This window comes from Anticarsia gemmatalis, chromosome 9, assembly GCF_050436995.1.
Source record: "Anticarsia gemmatalis isolate Benzon Research Colony breed Stoneville strain chromosome 9, ilAntGemm2 primary, whole genome shotgun sequence".
Taxonomy (NCBI): domain Eukaryota; kingdom Metazoa; phylum Arthropoda; class Insecta; order Lepidoptera; family Erebidae; genus Anticarsia; species Anticarsia gemmatalis.
In genome coordinates, this window is record NC_134753.1 from 6,278,256 (window position 1) to 6,299,708 (window position 21,453).

Consider the following 21,453-nt stretch of genomic DNA (forward strand, 5'->3'; position numbering starts at 1 on the left):
CAGATGTAGTCTATTTTTATTTTGATGTAGAGTGAAATTGGATACTTTTTCATCGCACAATGATGTTGTATTGTAGTATATTTTTTATGGGTACACATTCTTTGAATAGTAATAGGTGGGACTAACGCGTAGATACCAATGCAAATGAACAGACAATGTATATAAATTAATTGTACTTATACGTATGTAATTAGTTGCATTGCGTTCCAACGACATGCATTGAAATGAACACGTTAGTGTAATCGTGAAGGCTGACGACATTGCATATTCTGTGCATGCTCTAGACATTGGCGTCCCAACGCGCTTTTGCATCAAAAATAGCTACAGAAGACGCGCTAAAACGTAAGTTTACGCGGCTCACCGGCCGCCGCGGCCGTGCGTCCCGCTCCATACACATTTAATAAAGATCACAAAACGTGTGTGCACATTTCGAGCAGTGGTATCGCGAGTGATCAATAATAAATCACAAATAATATTATGTTTTGGTGTCGAGGTGGTCGGTAGCGCTGTCAACGAACTATCGCTCGAAGATCTTCCATCTTTGGCAGCGGAAGTAGCGGCGGATGTCCCGGCAATGGGTGAGCGGTGGCATATGAATGCTTAACAACAATGCTCGCAGCTTCGTTCCCATATTTTCTATGCGATCCGTGTCCCTGCCGAAAGTTTGTCAACCTTTATTTTTTGTTTGTGTTCGCTTATAGTTCTATACTTACGTAGATTTATAAAATCCTCTTGTCCTCGCTAACCTCCGACTAATGTTTCAACAGAGACTATAAATTCGATTTATAAGTAAGAGCTGACGAGGGTTTACGTGCTTTTATGTCCATATTACAGACTTGTAATGTGTTTTGTGGTGCTATCAAAATATAGATGACTAGATATAGGTACTCACCTAAATCTAGACGAAAAGGTTTACAATGTTGTACGTAGTATCACGTATACTTTTTATTCAAATTCTAACTTTAACGTATTTAAATGGTTTTTCAAACTTATATTTTTCTCCTATTTTGTTTCTTTTGTTCCTACCCGGTATTTAATTTAAGGGCTTGTATTAGAATCCGCAATAATCTTATAGATCGACTTATTTTACGAGCGCAAATATAAATCTCTCGTATTCGGTGGAACGTAGAACGATGATTTCCAAATTTTAAATCGACTTCGATAAAGCTCTCCTCGGATATATGAAAATTCGGTTTAAGGGTTGTGAATGTTAAATGTATCTATGTAATTAGCCTGTTAAGTATATGCTTTCAGTGCCAACCATTAATAATATTTCAAAGTCATGGTCCTATTTGTTATAGTAGAGCCATGAAAATATTTAGAACAGTTTTCATAATTAATCTAATTGCGGTATCCTTGCCGCACGTTATAAAATAATTAGCCTACTGATCGAAGAATAATATGTGTGACATTGACAGTAGAGGTACTGTTAGGCGTGCCAAATAGATCTCTCTACGGGTACAAACTTACGGAGTACAGCGTGCCGTATTCAAAGAAGGTATCAATTAAAACTTTATTATGCATTGTATGTAGCAGGGAGGACTTTAACGAGCTCGTATAACGATCCACCTTTAAAAATAAGCTAATTTATATTTATAATCGTGTACGCAATCTGTTTATCTACTTGTGTTTATTATGCATAATGTTGTTAAAATAATACCACGAAGTCGGCGTGTACCATGTTTGAATTCACTGAATCGAACGGTGATGGGTTTACGAGTGCTCTACAGTTTTAATTTTCTCTTTGATGGGCATGGGCTTTCACGTGACTTTGTGTCTTGTCAACATTATATTTCGTCTACCATAGGCACCACATGTATAGGAACCGGTGATGACCCGATTGCTTATTCAAGAGACTGCAATAATAGATAGTAATCGAACACTATGTTATAAAACAAAATGTCTAACACATTATCAAGAGCAACTATATGTTTAATCTGAATATGTAATGCCATGGATCATTTACTCTCGTACTCTTATGTATTCGTAAACAAATATTAACCTTGATAGTCTTGATACCAAACTTTCTTCAATATCATTCGAATGCCAATTATCTATTAATGCGACTATGATGATGGCCGAATGAAAGAATAATGAGTGAGTATTTTGTGTCTTCGTTGTGTTTGTATTCGAGTTCTAACAATCATACGATGAATAAACAATACAAAACTACTACTTGTCTATTCAAATATAGTAGGCTGTAATATTCAAACTAATGAAATTCTACCAGTTTAATAAAATAGATCATGCGTAATGCTAAAGAACGCTTCCTTGGGCATTTCTTTGATGAAAATCTAGAGGCGTTTACGTATATTATATCTATATATACAGTATGTATAAATTCATTGCTTGTTCCTAAGGGACGGAACGTGTCGCCGCATCTCTAAAGAGTAATACTTTTGTGAGAAAAACGCGTTTATACGTTGATATTCATTCAAGTAGAAAAATAATGTAAAAGAGACAAGCGTAGTGATAACAACAAAGTTTGATATTTTTGACTAACTCAATTTTTTTTTTTAAATATCTAAGAATTAAAAATAAAAAAGCAATACTGTAAATACTGATCAATAGAATAACCACCCACTCCTGAAAGTAATTAATATGAAGTGCGACTTTATGTGTTCGAATCTGTTCATAATTCACAATATACGTAACACGGGATCGAAAGTAAGGATTTACGACATATTTTATTAATATTATACGGTAGCACTAAAGTCTCTTGAGCTTATAACGGTCTAATAAAAATATAGGTTACGTGTGTAAGAGAGTGGATGTTCTAAATCATTGGCGTGTCTGCGATGCGTTCGCTGAGACAGGTTGGTCGATGAACTCTGAAGTTTCAGTGAGTAGAGCGCGGACTTCATCGCTCAGTATCTGGTTTTCATCATATTTCATTGTTTAGAACTTCCGTAAATCTAAAATTCAGTCTGGGTCAATATAATTACAATATAGTTAGTCACTTCTATAATTTAGTCTAAAACATTTCGGTATTAGAGCGTTATAAATAAATATGTAAGTATTATAGCGTTTTATTGACGCTGTAGGCGTTGATATTTTTCAAGAATTGTTCTTAAAACAGAGGTTATGTCTTCTTTGCTACTCATCCAAATGGGAAATGATCAATAAATTTGTGAATACATATGGAGCTGTTGTTTTCTGTGATAAGTTTATTTATTTAGCCTAATAACAGGCAGCTTGTTATTGAACTGCACGGTTATCGTCAAATAGAATACTCATTTATAGCGGAATATTTTCGTGTTTCAATATAAAATATCTCAACATTACATTTACATTAAGCGATAATCTGTAGTTTGCCGCCCCAAAGCGAAAAAAAGGTAAAATTACCTACATAAAATCCTAAAAAAAATAATTTCACAAAAATGTTTCCGAAAGTATGTCAAATACGAACACCCCTATAGAAATATTCGGAGCGAGTTTCTCTCAAAATCGAGTTATCAGATTTCAATAGGCTGATCTGATACGCTACATATGATGTTGATTTAAGACAGTTATGTAGGTTCACGTATACAGTAAATTGATTCAAGAGAAACGGAAACATCCAATTGTATGTAAGCCATGAGTCGTCGCGATGGTACCCATACATACGACAACGTTCATGCACTCATCACGGTTTAACTTTATTTATAACCATAGAGGTTAGTCCAGAGTCCAAACACTGCTTCACAACAGTTTGCTAGGAAAAAAACATGACAGTTCTGTTTAAAATATCAACAGAGATAAAATGTTATTAGAATTTTCATAATATCAGTAATTGTTTTGTGATGTATTTAATATTAAAGTTAGATAATAGACCGTTACTGGTAAAAAAAAACGTGAGTGTAAAATTAGGGCTTATACATTCAGAGTTGGGCATGTAGGATTAGAAACTTGGATCTACATAAGTCTCGTCTTGTTAACGTTTTATGTAGTAAAATGTATAGTTCAATGTTTTTTTTTTGTTACTATTACACGTACTTTTACATCATCTATAGTTATCTTCTTCAGCCTTCAGCTTCACTACATAAACGCACTAACTTATCCGACTATTTTCATCCTGTTTATAGTTTTACTTTTTATGATGTTGCTTTAATGTTTACTTTACACATAGCGCATAAAAGTTTTGTCATATAAAAATTGATCGGCCCGTGCCTGTGGTGGACGCAGACCGCCTTTCCCTTTAAACTTTTTCCAGCTGTGGGATATTAATAAGTTACTGTATACAATTTAAAATTATTCCCTTAGAACGATAAACAGCGTCGTTTTTCGAATATCAGCTTCCTACGCATCGCCCATTAAAAAACGTTTTTGTGAGTTTGCTTAATGAGACCGTCATTTAGCAGATAATTTCCTTATCGTATTTTTTCTTAAGGAAAGTTTCGCCTAAATATAAATGTGAAGCATTAAGAGTACATTTCAGAAAGTCCAAACAAATTTTTCCAGGATATAAAATGTCGTATCAACTTTTTCTTATTCGAAGAAAGACCATTTGATATCGGACTTTTTCATAATAAAAATTATCCGACAACAAACAATTATTAATGACTTGACTATTGATCGGCAGAAAATGACGTAAACCTCGTGAATAATAGAATGTACCAACAGGCAGTTTCTAAAGCTAACTTCGAATTATATCAAAGCACAACAATAGTTTTAGTGTAAGCAGTGCGAACCAAATCAAACGTACAGACCAGCTGGCTAAACTACGAATAAAATAACTTTATTATCACAATGAGAGAATATAATATGATGGGTTATAAAATGACAATTGTGTAGGTAGTGTTAGGCGACGATCTGTAACAATTTTCCTCAGTTGACAGCTCAGCGTGGGATGACAAACATAGGTGCTTGTGACTGTTGTTATGTGAAATGCTCCATTTTTATTACACAATTTCTATATTCTACTTTCCAGGTCAATAGATGTAATCAGACATCTCAGCCTTTCCCTAAGTAGGAAACTTATTGAAGACGTAGACTCGATAAAAACAGATTAGGGTTAGATTTCAGACTGCTATATTAAAGGAAATAGAACAGTATTTGTTTAGATATATCTATCTTCTGCAGCTCACATTATTATAACAAGATATATTCACCGATATAACTTAATATTGTGATGTCATCCATATTAGATTTATATGATACATCGTACATAGAGTTGTGTCGTGTATTAAAATCATAGCAAAACACTCAAGCGTTATATTCCACAAACTTTACCACTTTAAAATTGAGTTCTCAGTTCTCACCGCATAACTTCGTCGGGGCGTTAAAATTATTCATCGATGAACTAAATAACAAAGTACCTACACCCTCTTTAAAGAAAGAAAACGTATGTAATACTAATACTCGCGGTATGGTGACTAATGAGAGCCTTTAATCACATGGTACGATTTCAGAGAGATGAGTATGCGTTTGCAAAAATAACCTGGTTCACATTCCCCGAATATATTCGTACCTCGGATTTTGAACTTCGCGTAACATCGATAACTAAGTAAGTACGTTTGTGCCTCGAGAACGGTCTCGACTTTTCCATTTGTAATCTGCGTTATAATTATGTACACAACTTTATCGTGTTCTGTGGAACTGTATATGAAATGGAACTGTACATTTAAAAAAATATATTATTTATCGATTGTGTTTGATTGTGATACTAATACTTTTTATGCGGTTATACCTATAACTTACCCACTATACTCTCTGTCTGAGTGGTTAGGCAAAAGCTACCTCGATTCGGATGTCGCTCTTTCCCCGGGATATTTACTTCCTTCATCTTAGTAATATAATATGCCAAATAAAAAGGTCAGAGGGCATGAAGTCGATATCATAGCTTGAGCTCGCGATCTTTTATTTGTCATTGACTATTAACTTAGGGACTAGTATAGGTTGTATAGTTATCGTACGTAAACATTTCCAAATAGAGAAAAAAATACTCTGTGAGTACTGCGAGTTTTTACGTAAAAAGTCCTAAGGCAAAAAAACATAGAATTGAACGAATATACCTCTAGATATTTGTATTTAGACGCGGTAGTTCGATCTATACGCCCTCAGTGAATGGTTGCGCACAGAGTGAGCTTTGTTTTATAGCAGATGCAAGTAAACACAGCGACCCAACATCTGGCGTATTTTTTTTACTTCCACTATACCGAGGTCCAATTTCGGTGTCAGCCGATACGACTCAGGTTTAATGATTTTAGTACCAAAATATCACCGAAAAAACTGAGGATATGCATATTGTGAATCAGTAAAGAAAAATACATGTTTATGCTTGCGAACATTAATTTTGGACATAGCAACCGATTTTGACATCAGCGTCAGTAAGTTCTTCACTTTACGCAATGCAAATGGGGTTTTTTAACACTACTTATATTGAAAATCGTTTAATCTGCTACAGGAATGCAACGATGTTAGTAGATTCCTATATTTGGAATAAGACATTCGCTACCTAATTGCGTTCAATTGAACCCTACACAATATATTGGCCTGCATCTGTTTTCCGGCTTCTGCTCTTCTGCTCATCTGCTCTTATTTTACACGTGTTTATGCTCTCTAATATTTACTAACCGCTATAAATTCTACAAAATAAACTAAGGTATTGTCTGGCTAGTTTCACTTCGTATAACAACAATCGGGAAATATGTCCAATACGATATATTTAGGTCACATAGAGTACGAGCGCGCTACTATGTGTTAGCTAGTGTTTGGATAATAGCCTCACACGTCACAGTTCTCATTTTTCGAATGGCCCGACAGACGAGTCGAGATTGAAATTGTAATACGTACGTACTGCGTCATGCACAACTGCCTCTTGACATTCATTTCAGATTTATTGGACGGTTTCGTTGGCTCCTCCACACATTTCACGAACGTTTGTAATATTTGAATACTGTGAATTATGAATAATAAAATGTTCTGTACACGCTTGTTTACCTGAGCCGTTTTGAGCACAGACTTCCTCACCCTTGTTTCCTTTTTATAGAGCCTGTTGCTATAATTAGAAAGAGTTATAATTATTGTTGATACAGTGTTACTACCCTGTGCGAGGGGTCCACATCTCCGGTCTCCGGTCATGAATGGGAGTGTGTGTTTACAAACAGTGACGCCTAGCGGTACGGAGCGCGGAGGCGGACGCAACACACGCATAAACACTTAAAATTAAAACTGGCACCACGACTCCCCTTTTCATGAGCCGTATGTAACGTTACCACGGCTCTTTGCTTTTTCAGGAATGTCCTGATTTATAGTAATTTTATGACAAAACTTTTCTTAGATCTGTGCTGATTGATAGGTTCTGAATAGAATCCAATCTTAGATCTGATTCCTAGATTATATAATATGCAATTACTTACTCGTTTTGAACTTATTTTTATTTAAGGTCCCTTTAGTTGCCTACTTAGTAGGTATTTTTCTATAATAAAACTGATCAGGCGAACACAAAACTTTGCATCGTTACTGACATAGGCGACGCACGTAGGGTAACGCAACGCATTCATATCAAACGTAGTCTTAAATTGCCGAATCAGTGACTCAGGTAATCAAAAAAAGGTAGTTTGTGTGTTAGAAAGAACAACTAATTATTATGTCAATATTTAAATTCAGCTGATAAAATATTAAAACTCTAAACCTTGTAAAGTCATCAATAATAATAGGAAGTGTAAGATTTGAACGATACACTGCGGATATACGTACGGTAATATTGATAGCTATTTCAATATTCATGAAGCCATGGTTACAGGGTGTGTGAACGCTTGTATACACGGTATGTTTCCTGTGCGCGCGTGCTATGAAAGCTTCGCTTCCTCATGAAAGGGAGCACGTGTGCGTTGTGGGCCTAAAACTCGCGTTCGGTAGCACCTGCGCTCGCGCCCGATCCACGAGATACGCACGACGGGCACAGAGCCCGCCGCGCGCCCGACCAGATGTGTCGTGTATAGTGTGTATATTTCGTGATCTCCGACCATGGGACCCCAGTTTGACTATTGCCTGCGTGCCACCAGTGAGTTCTCAATACTTCATTTTCCTATTTTGTTTGTTGTGCCAATCTTATTATGGAAGTTCAGAATCTGCAAACTGCCTGTGCCGCTACTTTGTGTATTAAACTTGTGCAATTTTCCTCCGGCATAAGTTCAAGAAGTTATTTAATGATAGGGAAATCGGTCGAGAAAATATGTAGCTTATTTATAAAAGTATCTTCAAGTTTTTATTGGCAACTCTGTAATGTTTACTTCGTATATAGGTGTGTTTATTTATACGTTTACAAACAAGCTTCATAAGTGGTTACGTTCATGGACATAAAGTACATTGTCTCCTAATCAGGCATCGATGTGTATTATTGAGCGTCGATGATAAATAAATAACTGTTTGTGACATAGTTGGTGTTGTCAATTAGTATTCTTATTTGTATTATTTGTAGCCAGCATTTTAAAATTGACGGAGACTCTGAATTATACTGTAATATATACGATTTCTCGAAAGCCCTGAAACGACATAATTTCTGAGAATTTGTTTGAAGATTTTTTAGATTCAGCATATTCCGAGAATTCAGATTGATTCATGGATCAAATGGCGCCTACTAAATTCTTTATCATGTTGAGCGACTTAAATTTTTATTTGGAAACGTGACTAATTATTTAAAATACATGTCCAAACACAATTTCGGTTTTAAAAAATCTCACAACATATAACTTATAGATTTCTACTGTACTTTAACAACAAAGCTTAACTAAAACGCAATTAATTACTGTCAAATACGTCATTACCGTCCAATAATGCAACAATAACAGTGAATAGCATTGTGCGTATTATTTAGGAGTGGGCCCGCTATTGTCACCCACTTGTTTTAACTTAGCCACATGTGCTTCGGGACATTTCTATACCACCCTGCGACCCACAATGTACCCAAAAACTCGCACATGCGGGACCAACAAAAAAAATACAAAAAAAGAACTTTTCTCATATCCCGTAACAAACAACCCGGGAATCCGGGATTTATAAATCTTCATTAAGCATCATTTATCTCGCTTTAATATTATTTATGGTCGTCTGTTGTGGGTCGTGAGAGGAACTTCTTTTGACTGGCTGACATTTGAGGTCCTGAGTCTTATAAATATTACGTAATATAGTACGTTTCCAGTTTATTGCACAATTATGTGCACATAGATTAGCGATACATGGAAATACTATCTTAATCAATACTTTCTGATCACATATGACTCTTACTAAAATAATATTGACAATCTGTTTATACATCCGCCATTATCACTTGATGAGTGGTAGATGTTTAATAATCAATTAATTGGCTACAATCACGTACAGAAATCGATCTACATTTCTTTTTCAAAACATAATTCAAATTATAAACAAATACCTATATCAACTAATAAAGCAAATTAGAATAAAATATTAGGCAAGTAACCTATACAATTACAGATAAGTAAGTACAAGTATAAGTACCGCGTCTCATTGCTCTACTTTTAAATTAGATATTACTTGAATCACATTGATATTATAATATCAGTAGTATACGTTGAACTACGCTACTTATTAGGAAAATTAAAGGCAACTTCTTAGACTAAAGCAAGCTTAATTCATTCGTCAACTAAGACTACCTACTTATTAATCTCTTGAAATTCAAAATATAATTTAACTCCTCTTCCAGTATATTCATATACTCAACTGAGAGTGCGAATTGCTAAGAAACATTTACAGCTGCTAGTATACAAAATTAGCCTAAGTTAATATGAGCACACCTACAGCATTCATTAGGAGTTGCATCATGCATATAAGAGCGGTACCTAACAATCCTCTTAATATAACACATTCCCTCGTAAGTACGTATAATGTCATCTAGCCAAATGGTTTATCATTGTACTAGTGAGACATCTAGATAGGGTAGACAATGGGCGAAAATTGCCTTCAATTCGCATTTTCCGGCTTTCAAAAGTAGGTTGCTACACTCGGCCCGCACTGGACGTAATGGAGAGCCGTTAGTTCATTGGGGTTATTGAATAATTCCCGTGTGTCGCAGTCGTAGAGCACTGGCCATCGTACGACGTCGCATCGAATCACTCCATGATACTCGGTATCGGTACTTATCTCGGAATATTATTTGATACAAACTTTTGTGTATGTAACAGCATTATATGAAATGTGTAACAACGTTTGTTTTTATTTTCAGATAACCCGTCATATTTCGCGTTGCCAAACAAGGATGTGACTGACAGCGCGGAGTCTCAAGGTACTTCTGAACCATGTTCGCGCTCAGCACCAGGTCGAGTGTGGCCAGATGCTGGCCGGCCGTTTGGTTCACCACGGCGAAGAGAACCAGAGAGCCCCAGACGCAAGGAGTTCAGGGCTCTACTAAGATCTCTCTCCGCGAGAGAACCAGAACAAGCAGAAGCGTTTTTAAAAGGACAGCCAAGACCCGGGGATTGCGCTCCGGGCGACATGCGACACACGTTTACTGCACCACGTATCAAGTAAGTTAACACCTTTAAAAATGTGGACAATTTCCCTGTTTTGTTTTCTATCTCATAATACACCAATGTTTTTTTTTTGTACAGGAAAGGCAAAATAAGCACAACAGTAGTAACATCGGAAGGCCCCCAAGAGCGCGAGGAAGTATTCTACACAATCCCCCTTCAAGGTAGACGAAGACACTCAGTCGGCGGCTACCTGGCGACCGGAGCCGCGGGCGCGGGGGAAGTCACCACAGTTCCTAGTGAAGTACCACGAATGCCCCCACCGAGATTCAATCAGAAAGAAGAAGACACAATCAAGAGAAGAAGACCAAAGAACTTTTCCTTTAAAGGTAAGTGAAATATTTAATTATCAAACATCAATGGAATAAACAAGAGTTGTAAATTGTAATCATATCGTAAATATCCGTGAAAGTCACTCTATCTGCCCGTTATGATTTATCTCATCGTAGTGTGATTTATTTGCAGAGCATATATTTGCTTAGGTTGTTTGCAATCTATCAAACATGTAACACTCGTAGAATTGACTGAGATGATTTTAAGATGTAACGTAAACTCTATTATTGCAGGCAATTCGCTTTGACTTAGGCAAATAGGAACTTTGCACATAGTTTATAACGAAACTGACTTAAATGTATTTGCAAACTTGGATAGATATATAAGACAAAAACTTATAATAATAATTAAATATAGGCACTTAAATACGACACTCCAATACATGTGATATAATTAATTCCTTGAATGGAAAATTAATTGAGGACTCCATAGGAACTAAAGTAAGTTTTAAATATATGGGGTAATTTACGAACTTGCAATCACGATGTTAGAACATGAACAGTTAACTATCTTAAAGGAAGCATGAGCAGTAAAGTCTATTATTAGATAATAATGATGTAGGTATATGGAAGTGAATAATAATGATAAATGATCGTAAACAAGTCAATCGAAACCTAAGACCGATACGAGAGAACGTTGCACCCGAGCCGCCCTTCGACCTAACAGATACTCGCGTACCATGATACAATAGCATCTCCGAAATGTCCAATAACTTCAGCGGTACGTTTGATATCTTCCTTGCCCCGTACTATGACCCGTCTACAACAATGATGCGATGAAATAATATTGATTTATCAACCAATAAAAATATTCGAGTATTGATAAATGTGTTGCAAGATTGTTGGATAGCTCCGTCGCTCATCCCCGCTATCAGAGTGTCAGCTTATCAGTTTTCAAGAATCGTAATTGTCTACCGATTAAGCGTATCTAAGGAACGCGAACAGAATATAATAAAAACGTGTTTAGTGTTTACTGTCTCTTATTTGGGCGTCGATAACGCTTGGGGAATATTTACACATGGGCCCAAATTTGTTTGCCAAGATTAGGCGTGAGGGATGGCGATGGCGTTGCGACTTGCGATTATCGTTGTCGCGACAAGCTTTTAGTATGCGAAGTGCGTGCGCCTGCGCCGCCGCCTGACGCCAGCGCGCGCAGTCGCCGGCCGTGCGGCACATGATCGCGAACCGACACTTCTCCCTGTCACAGTTCTGAGGGCTCTTGTATTAATTTCGTGCGCTTTCTAGTGCTCGCCTGCAGTTCAGTGCAATGACAGGCGCTTAACTTCAAACTGTCAGGACTAACGTCTTTTCTCACTCGCGTAAACATGGAGGATAAACAGAAAGAAACAGTAGCTGACACAAGTGAGTTTCATTTAGTATTACAATTTTTTATTGTGTTTTGTCGTAAAAGTTTTGATGACCGGTAAATATTTTTGGTCATGTGAGTGGCAATTAAAATTTCTGATTGAAATTTTTCGAACATTTAATAATTCTAGTAATCAAGTGACGATGTGGATTTTTATTCAGTGGCAATTATTATCAAAGTAATAGACACATATCCGGAGCATAACCGAGCACGTCCCGATCAATACATAGTAAGCGGATTAAGTTAACTATTCGTAAGCTCCTACATTTAATATACCTACTACGTACTTTCAGGAAATTGATTGCCGTTCAATATTGATTATTAATTATAATTGGCTGTAAGAAGCGAAGCGGAATATGATTTTAATTAGTGTTAGTTGATGAATTCTTAGCTTTACAATTTCCTTTATACTATTAAAGGCTACGGGGGAACGCTTAACTTTTCATTTCCACAATCCTAAATTTCAATTAATGTCGCTGAACTTTCTACTAAAAAGAAAATCTTAAACACCTTTGTAATAGAGAAAGTTATTGCTTTGTTACCTTTGAATTACAAGCGCTTTTGTGCTTCTTTTAGTATTTATTAGAATTTTATATTGGTGATTATTTAATTAGTCATACGATGACGCTGGTAGCAACATGCACAGGTCCTTTAATACGCCTAGATAATAAGCCATTGTCTTCGCTATACACGGCTTCAGCGGCCTTCACTGTACTGAACTCGAGAACGTCACACTTTGTAATTCGAAAATGTCCAGCTCCATCCAAAATCAATGTCAAAGAAACACCGTACAACTTTACCAAATTAGATTCACCGTTGCCATGCATAGGTTTACACAACTTTGAGCTTTATCGTAAGGAGTTAGAGGAGAAACCGATATATCGGAGCGTATCCGAAGTGGTCGCTTGGTGCACATTAAATATGCAGGGTGGCGCGTATGGCTGAATAAACATAGTGTAATTTACATGCATCGAAGCAACTCCCGTAATGTACTCGCATTGGGAATGTAAATGCGTAAACGTCTTGTATAACTTGTCTATATCGTCGGCACAGGATCGCTCCCACAGATTGTGTTAACTGATGAACAGGCGACAAACAATTGTTTAGAGACAAAAGATTTAAAATGGCGGCCAGTTTACGCAGTTTTACATTTAATACAAACGGAAACAATAACAAAATTTTAAAGTTACCAAAAGTTATAAAGCCGTCTCTATATTTTACGTGAGTAATGTAGAGTCAATAGTCTTGTTTCTTATACAATATTCAATTATTTATTGATGACACATAATGCTCACATGTTATCAATACTATTGTGTTTAGTTAGTTGATATGTTGTAGGTACTTACTTCTTTTGTGTTATAAACTGTCATGTTATCACAGGCGCGGCGGGTGTATTGAATTATAGCTTTGTTTGTGACGTGTGTTGGCGTCGCGTCGCCTTCGTATCGACTATTCGTGACACGCGGGAGACGAGATTGCTCCTTATCAGAATGACCGAATACAAGGCTAGAATTAGTTAATATCAGCACATTTCCTAATTCATTATTAATTGTGTAATTAAGAGACAAACAAGTACAACTTGTGAGCTTGTGAGATATAAGTACAACGCTTTGTTAATATCTAATTATAAAAAGCCAGTGCAAACATAACTTAATTACTCTTATCTGCTACCATTCATCACAAACAGACAAATTCACAAAGGACCTTTTATGTGCTCTAAAAATTCAAAGCTCTCGGTACAGGGCCAGAGGGAAGTGCTATTTAAGCATTTTTTCAATGAGTCAGTTAGCGGAATTAGTTATTTAAGCCAGCACGTGTTTGTTAACGGTCCGTAGGGCTTAAAACAAGTTTACTTATTATACGAGATGAGTCAACTATAAAATAATAATATCAAATATGTATCATTAAAACAGAAAGTATGATTTAGCGTCAAAGAACTGACAGGGCTCGGTGAAAAATAATGTTTATTTTGATATCATGAATCACGCAATGTGGGCTGCTCGCAGCGCTCATTCTCTACCTATTCGTTTGTTAATATATTTGATATTAACCCCTTTTTTAGCAAACAATAATATCCTGTAATAACTAGGTTATAAACATCTGTAACAAAATATAAACAGTGGTTAGATAAACTTTGAAATAACTCCGTTAAAGGATGCACGTGAAGCCGTCTGGATTCTAATTACTCATACATTTTCAAAGAAAACACCTACTAACAAGATCGGCTTGTATTTTGTGTTTCCATAAAATGTGATCTCATACATACGGACTGCTGGAAATCTTTGGTACGTTTCCCTGCAATTCTTGGAAATATCTTACAACTAACGAAATGAATAGCCAACGTCGTCGCCCACGTCCATTCCCAGTGGGGAATAATGAATGTCCTATTTACCAACAATGTACGAAGCCAGATGAGCACCTACGATATTATCATCGTATAACGTTTCTTACTAATATTTTTATAAGACGGTGCCCTAGAAACCCGTTGAGAATAATAGAATTACTCTTGTTCGGATATTTATGTGGGTGATTATGCGTCGTAATTACAGCTTAACGTCTCTACACAACGTATCGTCTCACCGCTCGTATAAACGGTGCCAAACTCTGCCCAAGTTAAGGAAAACAGCACATCAAAAAGCTACCTGTCGGTCTGGGAGCCGTTATAGGGAGCTACAATATTTCACCCGATACATCAAAGACGTCCGCGGCGGGCATTGAACTGAAAACTGAAAGCGGTGGAACAGTGAGCACAGCCGACTGTGCCCCAAATGCTACAATATGTACCTGTTTTGTTCCACTTTAAAACTTGCGTAACGTCCATTTTGAAATGATAAAAATAGGGTTTTAAGTGTAACCTGACGGAAGACACGCTGAACGGATTCGGTCCAAAGCGAGAGCTTATGCCTACTTGAGTGAACGCAAAGATAAATTTTAAAAGCAATGAAGTGCCTACTTCTTGCCTCTCGCGGGGATTTCACTGAAAGCTGAAGTGGATTTCTACTTTTAATACTTAATTACATCTCCATTACCGTCTTACTTATAAATAAAAAGTCAAAGGGAAAATGCCGTTCTAATTTAAAACTTGGAGTGTTTCCGTTCTACTTGAGCAGAAAATAGTCGCATAGCAACACATAACTGCATATCGCGGGAGTCATATTCAGCCCTCGTGTTCTGTTACCCGCTGCATTTAATCGGCTATAGTTATTCCGGGCGACGCTGATAGACGTTTGTCTATTTAGGAAACGGATATTACATTTAGTCGGGTCTTCATTTGGCGGCAGAGGTGGGTAAGTATAAGCCCGTACGAGTTTCCGGCGCGCGCGCGGTGCATAGCATATTTTGTAAGCAGACGATGCGTATGCGTGCCACTGGGTGCAATAAAATTTTTAACAGCCAACGTATGTTTTCATTCATGCGAACTAAGAAAGGAATAAATGTGTTTTTAGGGCAGCGTTGAATGGTTTAACGCTCTTAAACCTAACTAGCCAATTTTGTGTGTGCGTAAACATAAATGCTTTCCGGTCATTGTTACGCAATGCTTCAGGCTGTAAATTGTAGCAGCGCCAACGCTTCAAGATAAACGTACCATAAAGTAATCAGTCGAGTTCAAGCTTTTCTCTTATAAGTTTATCGGAGTCTAAATGCATTACACTCATTAATCAATATCCGTTGATTGGTTCAAGTGTCTCTACCATTAAACTAAGAGCTTTTAACATTGCTTAATTAAAATTACACGCATGATTCGCAACTTTTTTATATTGCATATTTTTAAAACTTTTTTAAGAGATGACTAATTCAATTCAGCGAAATCATTAAATAATGCCTAATTGTGACAAAGTCATTTATTTGGAATTAAATTCAGCGGCATGTGTAGAGAGGTTTATGTTTCGAGTGTGTGCGATCCGTGAACTTCGATCCAGCCAATGACCCCCATCCGATATCAAGTGAACGACATCGTTCATGCCTTGATTATCCCTTGACAACACTTCCTTTCAATGTTATATTTATTTGAGCTCGGTACGGAGACTTATTGATGTCGACGACAAGACGTCCAGTAGATCGTTAGTTTATATTGTTGCAAATAACATAGATATTGTGATATTTTTATGTAGGAGTTATTGTTAGTTTTGACGCATAACGTTTATACGGATGTAGAATAATAATGAGCTATCAATAGTAAATGTATACGTACTGATACAATTGTATTAGACAGTTTAGTTCAGCAGACTTCCTATCTTAGATTTACATCAATAACTAACTTCAACAATTAGATCCTAACTGATAAATGTCGAACTTGAGTTATACAAGTTTATATTCAGCGGTTGCCTTGTAGTTAGTTGTAATATTGAGTCTCTTTGTTTCAGAAATGGAAGATATTGCAATATTGTGGAGCTCCGGGTCCCCGGAGAGCGCGCTGTGGTCGGACTACTTGGTCGCTAGCTTTGATAAGATTATGTCTCAGAGAGCCAGACATCACTATAGGTAAATGTGTATTACTCTATGTTCGATGACGTACATCGCTTGAAAGTTATCTAACTTATGTGACTTTAGTAGTAACTATTTATTCAATCGTTTCCAAATGTTAAGTTCGATATTATATTTATTACAGAGTAACACCAATCATCGCTGAAGAACTTTTAGCGTCAGATTCACAAGAAAAATTGGATAAACTAGCAAAGGCACAATTACAAATAGTAATCTTGTGCCCCAACCTCGCAGCTAAAATGACTGATTTAAAAAGAGATGTCAACTGTGAAAATTTGTTCAAAGTCGACAAAATTCTAGTTATGTTACTGGGTGTCGAGAAAAATCAAGTTATTGCCAGTAACTGTGAAGGTACGTAATGCAATATTCAAACAAAACTTTAATTTTAAATGACTAAAAAAAGTTACTTAACAATAATATGCTTTTGTTTATAGACTACCCAACCATAGATCAATGGCAGATGATGTGTGTTAGAGAGAAGGACACATCTTTTGTGGACACTTTCCTCACAGCTGCCGTCGGTATACTACGAACCAAAGACTGCAAGGATACAGCCACAGATAGAACTAGCTTTTCTATTGTGCCCAAGAAAGTTAAAATCGTAAGTAGAAGATGTAGTACCAATACTTATTTATAGTAAAAATATTTGATTTAGGCAAATGGAATATTTTACGTAACAAAGTATCTGGCACATACTTCGACACATTCCGTAAGGATAATTACATACCTACACATAAATAAAGGGCGTCTAAATTAAATGTAGTAACAATGTCGAACATTTTTCATAGGATTCTCATCCTTATCAAGCTCGCTTTAATGTACAGTTTTGCAAACGAGCTGGTGTGTTCCACAAAGTGAACGTCTACTTTCCTAAACAAAACGTGAGTTCATTACTGTCTTTGGTTCGCAGGGACAAAGTCGAGTGATAGCGCTCCTCAACGACCCTATTAGAGACGAAGACAGTATTAAGATAATGGTCGACAAAAAGGGCGAGGTCATTCATATCAACAGCTTTAAAAAGAGGAACCCTTACACTTTGCAATTTGATATACCAGGTAAGAATTTATGTTTATACACATTAGAAACACTAAATTGTGATATCAGTAAAGAATTCATCAAAATATAAATTGTTTATACTACGATTAATGTTAATATTAATTGTATTATTTTCTAGAGTCCTGTCTGGAAGTTTCCATGCTGGTTTGGGTGCGAGTCAGTAAGAACGGTCAATCGCTGGGGCGAAGACAAATCAAATGCGAAAGCAGACTGCGCGAATTGGACCAGTTGTTAAGAGCTTCTGACCATCCATTAGAATTCATGTGTCAGGTAAATATCAACCTTATTTTGAATACCATTACTTACAATTTTATTTTGACACTAACGATCATTATATTTTTTAGACGCTCGGTTTCAAAACTACTAGTAAGGAGCAACTGGATAGCTGGATGTTAAATGCCTTCCAGAAGAATATACCACCACATTTCAACTTACTGGCCTCTACCGAGCAGTTTAATCCGAAAGCTGATAATATGTCAAGTAAGTAATCAATTCGGAACAAATTTCGAATTGCAGAAAACTGACTCAACTTTTACTGATGAAATTGGTATTGTTTATTTAGGTGGAGAAGAATATCCGACATTGCTTCACTGGGCCGCTCGGTTTGGGCTAGAAAGATTATGCTGGCAATTACTAGAGTGCCCAGGCGGTGGCGCTGCGGTCGCCCTGCGGAACGTTCGACAAAGAACACCTGCGGACCTCGCTCGAGACCACAAACATTATACCCTCGCTGATGTACTGGCCGACCACCTCGTAAGTTTTTGTCCGAATTGACAGGTACTTATTAAAATCATCAGGGAGAATGTTTTCTTAACCAAATGTATTATTTTCACTTTCAGAAAATAAACGAGTTCTCTAATATGTACTACTATCTCAAAAATATGTCTGACAACGACAAAGAAGAAAGCCAAGACGAAGCAAAGCACAATGAACTGCGTATTGTAGAAACATGTGACACAGTGGACTCGCCCACTCGCGACCATCGGAATGTAGAGTCTACAGACCCATTCAGCGAGGCGTGCACACAGAACTTAGAGAAGAATGCAGAGACGGTCGAAAAGAAACAACGACCCAATCTTAAGCTACCAAAGATTAAAGAGCAGTTCTATCAAAATGAGTTCCCGCTTCACGACAACACAGCCGACAGAATCCAACAAGCACTCGAACACGATTACTTAGTCCAACCTTCCAATATTAAAGTTGAAAGCCCCAAATTCAGACCGAGCAACCTGTACGCAAATAGCTCACGACTGATGCCACAACAATCTGATATTTTCTTATACTCGCCCACCGAAGAATCTAAGACTTTTACCATCGACACTCCTACTAGTGATATAAGCCAAATAAATTTAAATACCAAAGACATTCGTAGCAGTGGTAGTGTTAAATCTGGGAAAGAAAACTGTCCCCTCACTGGACAAGAAGAATTAGCCGAAATAATTAATGATTTTAAAAATAACGTCTTCACGATATCAGAAGTGGAAAAATTAGTGATGGAATGGAAAAACAGAAATGAGACACAACAATCACTCAAGGAAAAGCAGGAACAGCTAAATAAAATGAGAGAAGAATACGACAGGATACAACAAAAAATTAAGGACAACATGAAAAGGCCTACACCATTTGAGAGAGTGAAGAAAATGTTCTCCAAGAGCAAAAATAAACGTAAGTGCATGAGTCAACCGGTACTGCCGAATGATCCTTTTGTTTTATATAAATCTACTACATACTATATCTAACAATCTTTATCTTTCAGATCACCAACATGACAATAATAACGGAACAATTGAAAAACGAAATGGAAACACCAGACCAAACAGCAGTCTTAGTGAAAGTAAGTAAACAATTCCTATTAACAATTACAACAAGTAAATTATTGAAATAAATTCTATCGTCAATTTATTTTCAGGTTCATCTTCGTCGGGACGCCTAAGCACAGTGAGTGGAGGAAGCGTAGCTGAGACCAACAGTGTTCAATCTGAGATTGACGACAAAGCAAGATCTATTGTAAGTAAAACTGACTCTAACTAACTAATATCTTGTTACTCATTTCCCATCTTATTTATCAAGGATTGAATCACCGTATAGTTTATGTACCTACTGTTATCAACATATTTATTCATTTGTTTATCAATTCCCAGATATCATCCAGCACACTAACAATGCACTCGGCCTGCGACGGCGAAAATAGAATGGACGATTACTTGATCCCACCGCCGCCTCGGCCCCTCAACGGCGGATGCCCTCAATTTACTACATTCGGACACCCTAAGAATGACCACAGGTAGGTACCAAGCAACTACGACTAAAATAAAACTGGGGGAAATACAAACTAAGCCAAGATATAAGTCTTGTAAAACGTAGAATTGAATACGTCATGATTTCTTTGCATAATCATGATCTCACGGAACTTAACGGAATAAAACGGTGGGATTGTAAGGAAGAAAACGCAAGTGCAAATGAAAATAAAGCAATCGAAATGCGTTGTCTGGATTACCTAGATCTATGTTTTACATTTCTAAAAAAATAAGTAAACAGAAGTTGAAATGAAATCATTTTGTTTGTTTTAGAAATCAACACATGGCAACAATCGTGGAGCGTGAGACATCGGCGTCTCGTGAAACACTCGACAGTGACGCCGACGCACTTAATGGCACGCACTTGCGACTGAACTTTGGCTCACGAGACAGGTCCAGTGCGACTGGACGCTGTGACGATCGAGACGGAGCTCACATGTACATGAACATATCTGCCACTCATACGTAAATTATCTCAATAAATATTATCTTAGCTTTACTCTGATAAATGATGTGTCCAGCTGTCCACTTAGCAGAAGCACACATTGTGCAGAACTGTGCCGAAGAAACGCACAATAACAACGTTCAAATGTTGACATTCAGAAATAGATATGACTATTTTCTCGTGGGTGTTGCGTAAATACACGCATAATTTTTGGATGTAGTGACTGTGCCAAATAATAGAATCATATAATCGTCTCCAATAAAAGTAAGACGTGCACATAAATCTCTTACGAGAGCATTTAAATGAACAGGTGCGAGGTACATTACATGAAATTGAACATTGAGTTGTGACTCGTATAAGAAAATTGCTTCTACCGACTACCAAGCACCGTGGTATGATATTTCCATTAAATTAATGAAGACTGAAAAGATGCATGTAAATATTGTATATAACTTTTGATCATTTAATCGTAATATTTTTTATTTATTGTCATCTTCGACTTTTTAAACAGATACGTAATATTTTAAATAGTACAAATATATTCATTTTAGTATAATTTTCAAAAATAAGTTATTGTTGTAAGCACTTAACATTACTTAGAATAAATAATTAGGGAATTTTGCATAAATAAGAGTGCTTGTATCCGTATTTTTATAGATACTTTTGTATTGAAACATCTCCAAGATGCATTTACTGAATCTATGTATACTGTGTATTGTGGAAATAAATTCAAAATGCTAAAATTTCTTTTATTTTGCCCTCGAACTGTAGTTACGAATACGATTTACAATTTAAAACATGAGGTAGTACAAATCACTCAGTAATGGCTTGGCTGATTCACTTGAGGAAATTCGGGATAGCCCGACAACACGGATTAGTTTTAGATCCAATGCGTAGACTTACTCATAGCCAGTCATAGCCCGTTTATTGGCAACATACGAGAGCATTCACGGCAAATTCAATCAAAACTTCGTAATTTTAAATGAAATTAGCGATCCAT

At 36.7% G+C, this 21,453-nt stretch overlaps 1 protein-coding gene across 5 annotated transcripts; it reads left to right on the forward strand.

Moving 5' to 3' along the window:
- Positions 1-401: 401 nt before the first annotated feature.
- On the forward strand, positions 402-21,212 carry stumps (DBB domain-containing protein stumps). 5 transcript variants are annotated; one of them, XM_076118828.1, is made up of 15 exons: positions 402-578; positions 10,169-10,469; positions 10,554-10,801; positions 16,535-16,652; positions 16,780-17,006; positions 17,090-17,256; positions 17,566-17,710; positions 17,830-17,981; positions 18,056-18,191; positions 18,274-18,464; positions 18,551-19,376; positions 19,468-19,545; positions 19,621-19,718; positions 19,853-19,995; positions 20,282-21,211. In XM_076118828.1, exons 1-15 carry the CDS (start codon positions 575-577, stop codon positions 20,475-20,477), a joined length of 3,030 nt encoding a protein of 1,009 aa, XP_075974943.1. In that variant the 5' UTR covers positions 402-574; the 3' UTR covers positions 20,478-21,211. The 5 variants fall into 5 exon arrangements, with proteins under 5 accessions (XP_075974943.1, XP_075974940.1, XP_075974941.1 ...); XM_076118825.1 differs by lacking the exon at positions 402-578 and adding an exon at positions 7,880-7,987; XM_076118826.1 differs by lacking the exon at positions 402-578 and adding an exon at positions 9,939-10,078 and having other exon boundaries at positions 20,282-21,212.
- Positions 21,213-21,453: the final 241 nt, after the last annotated feature.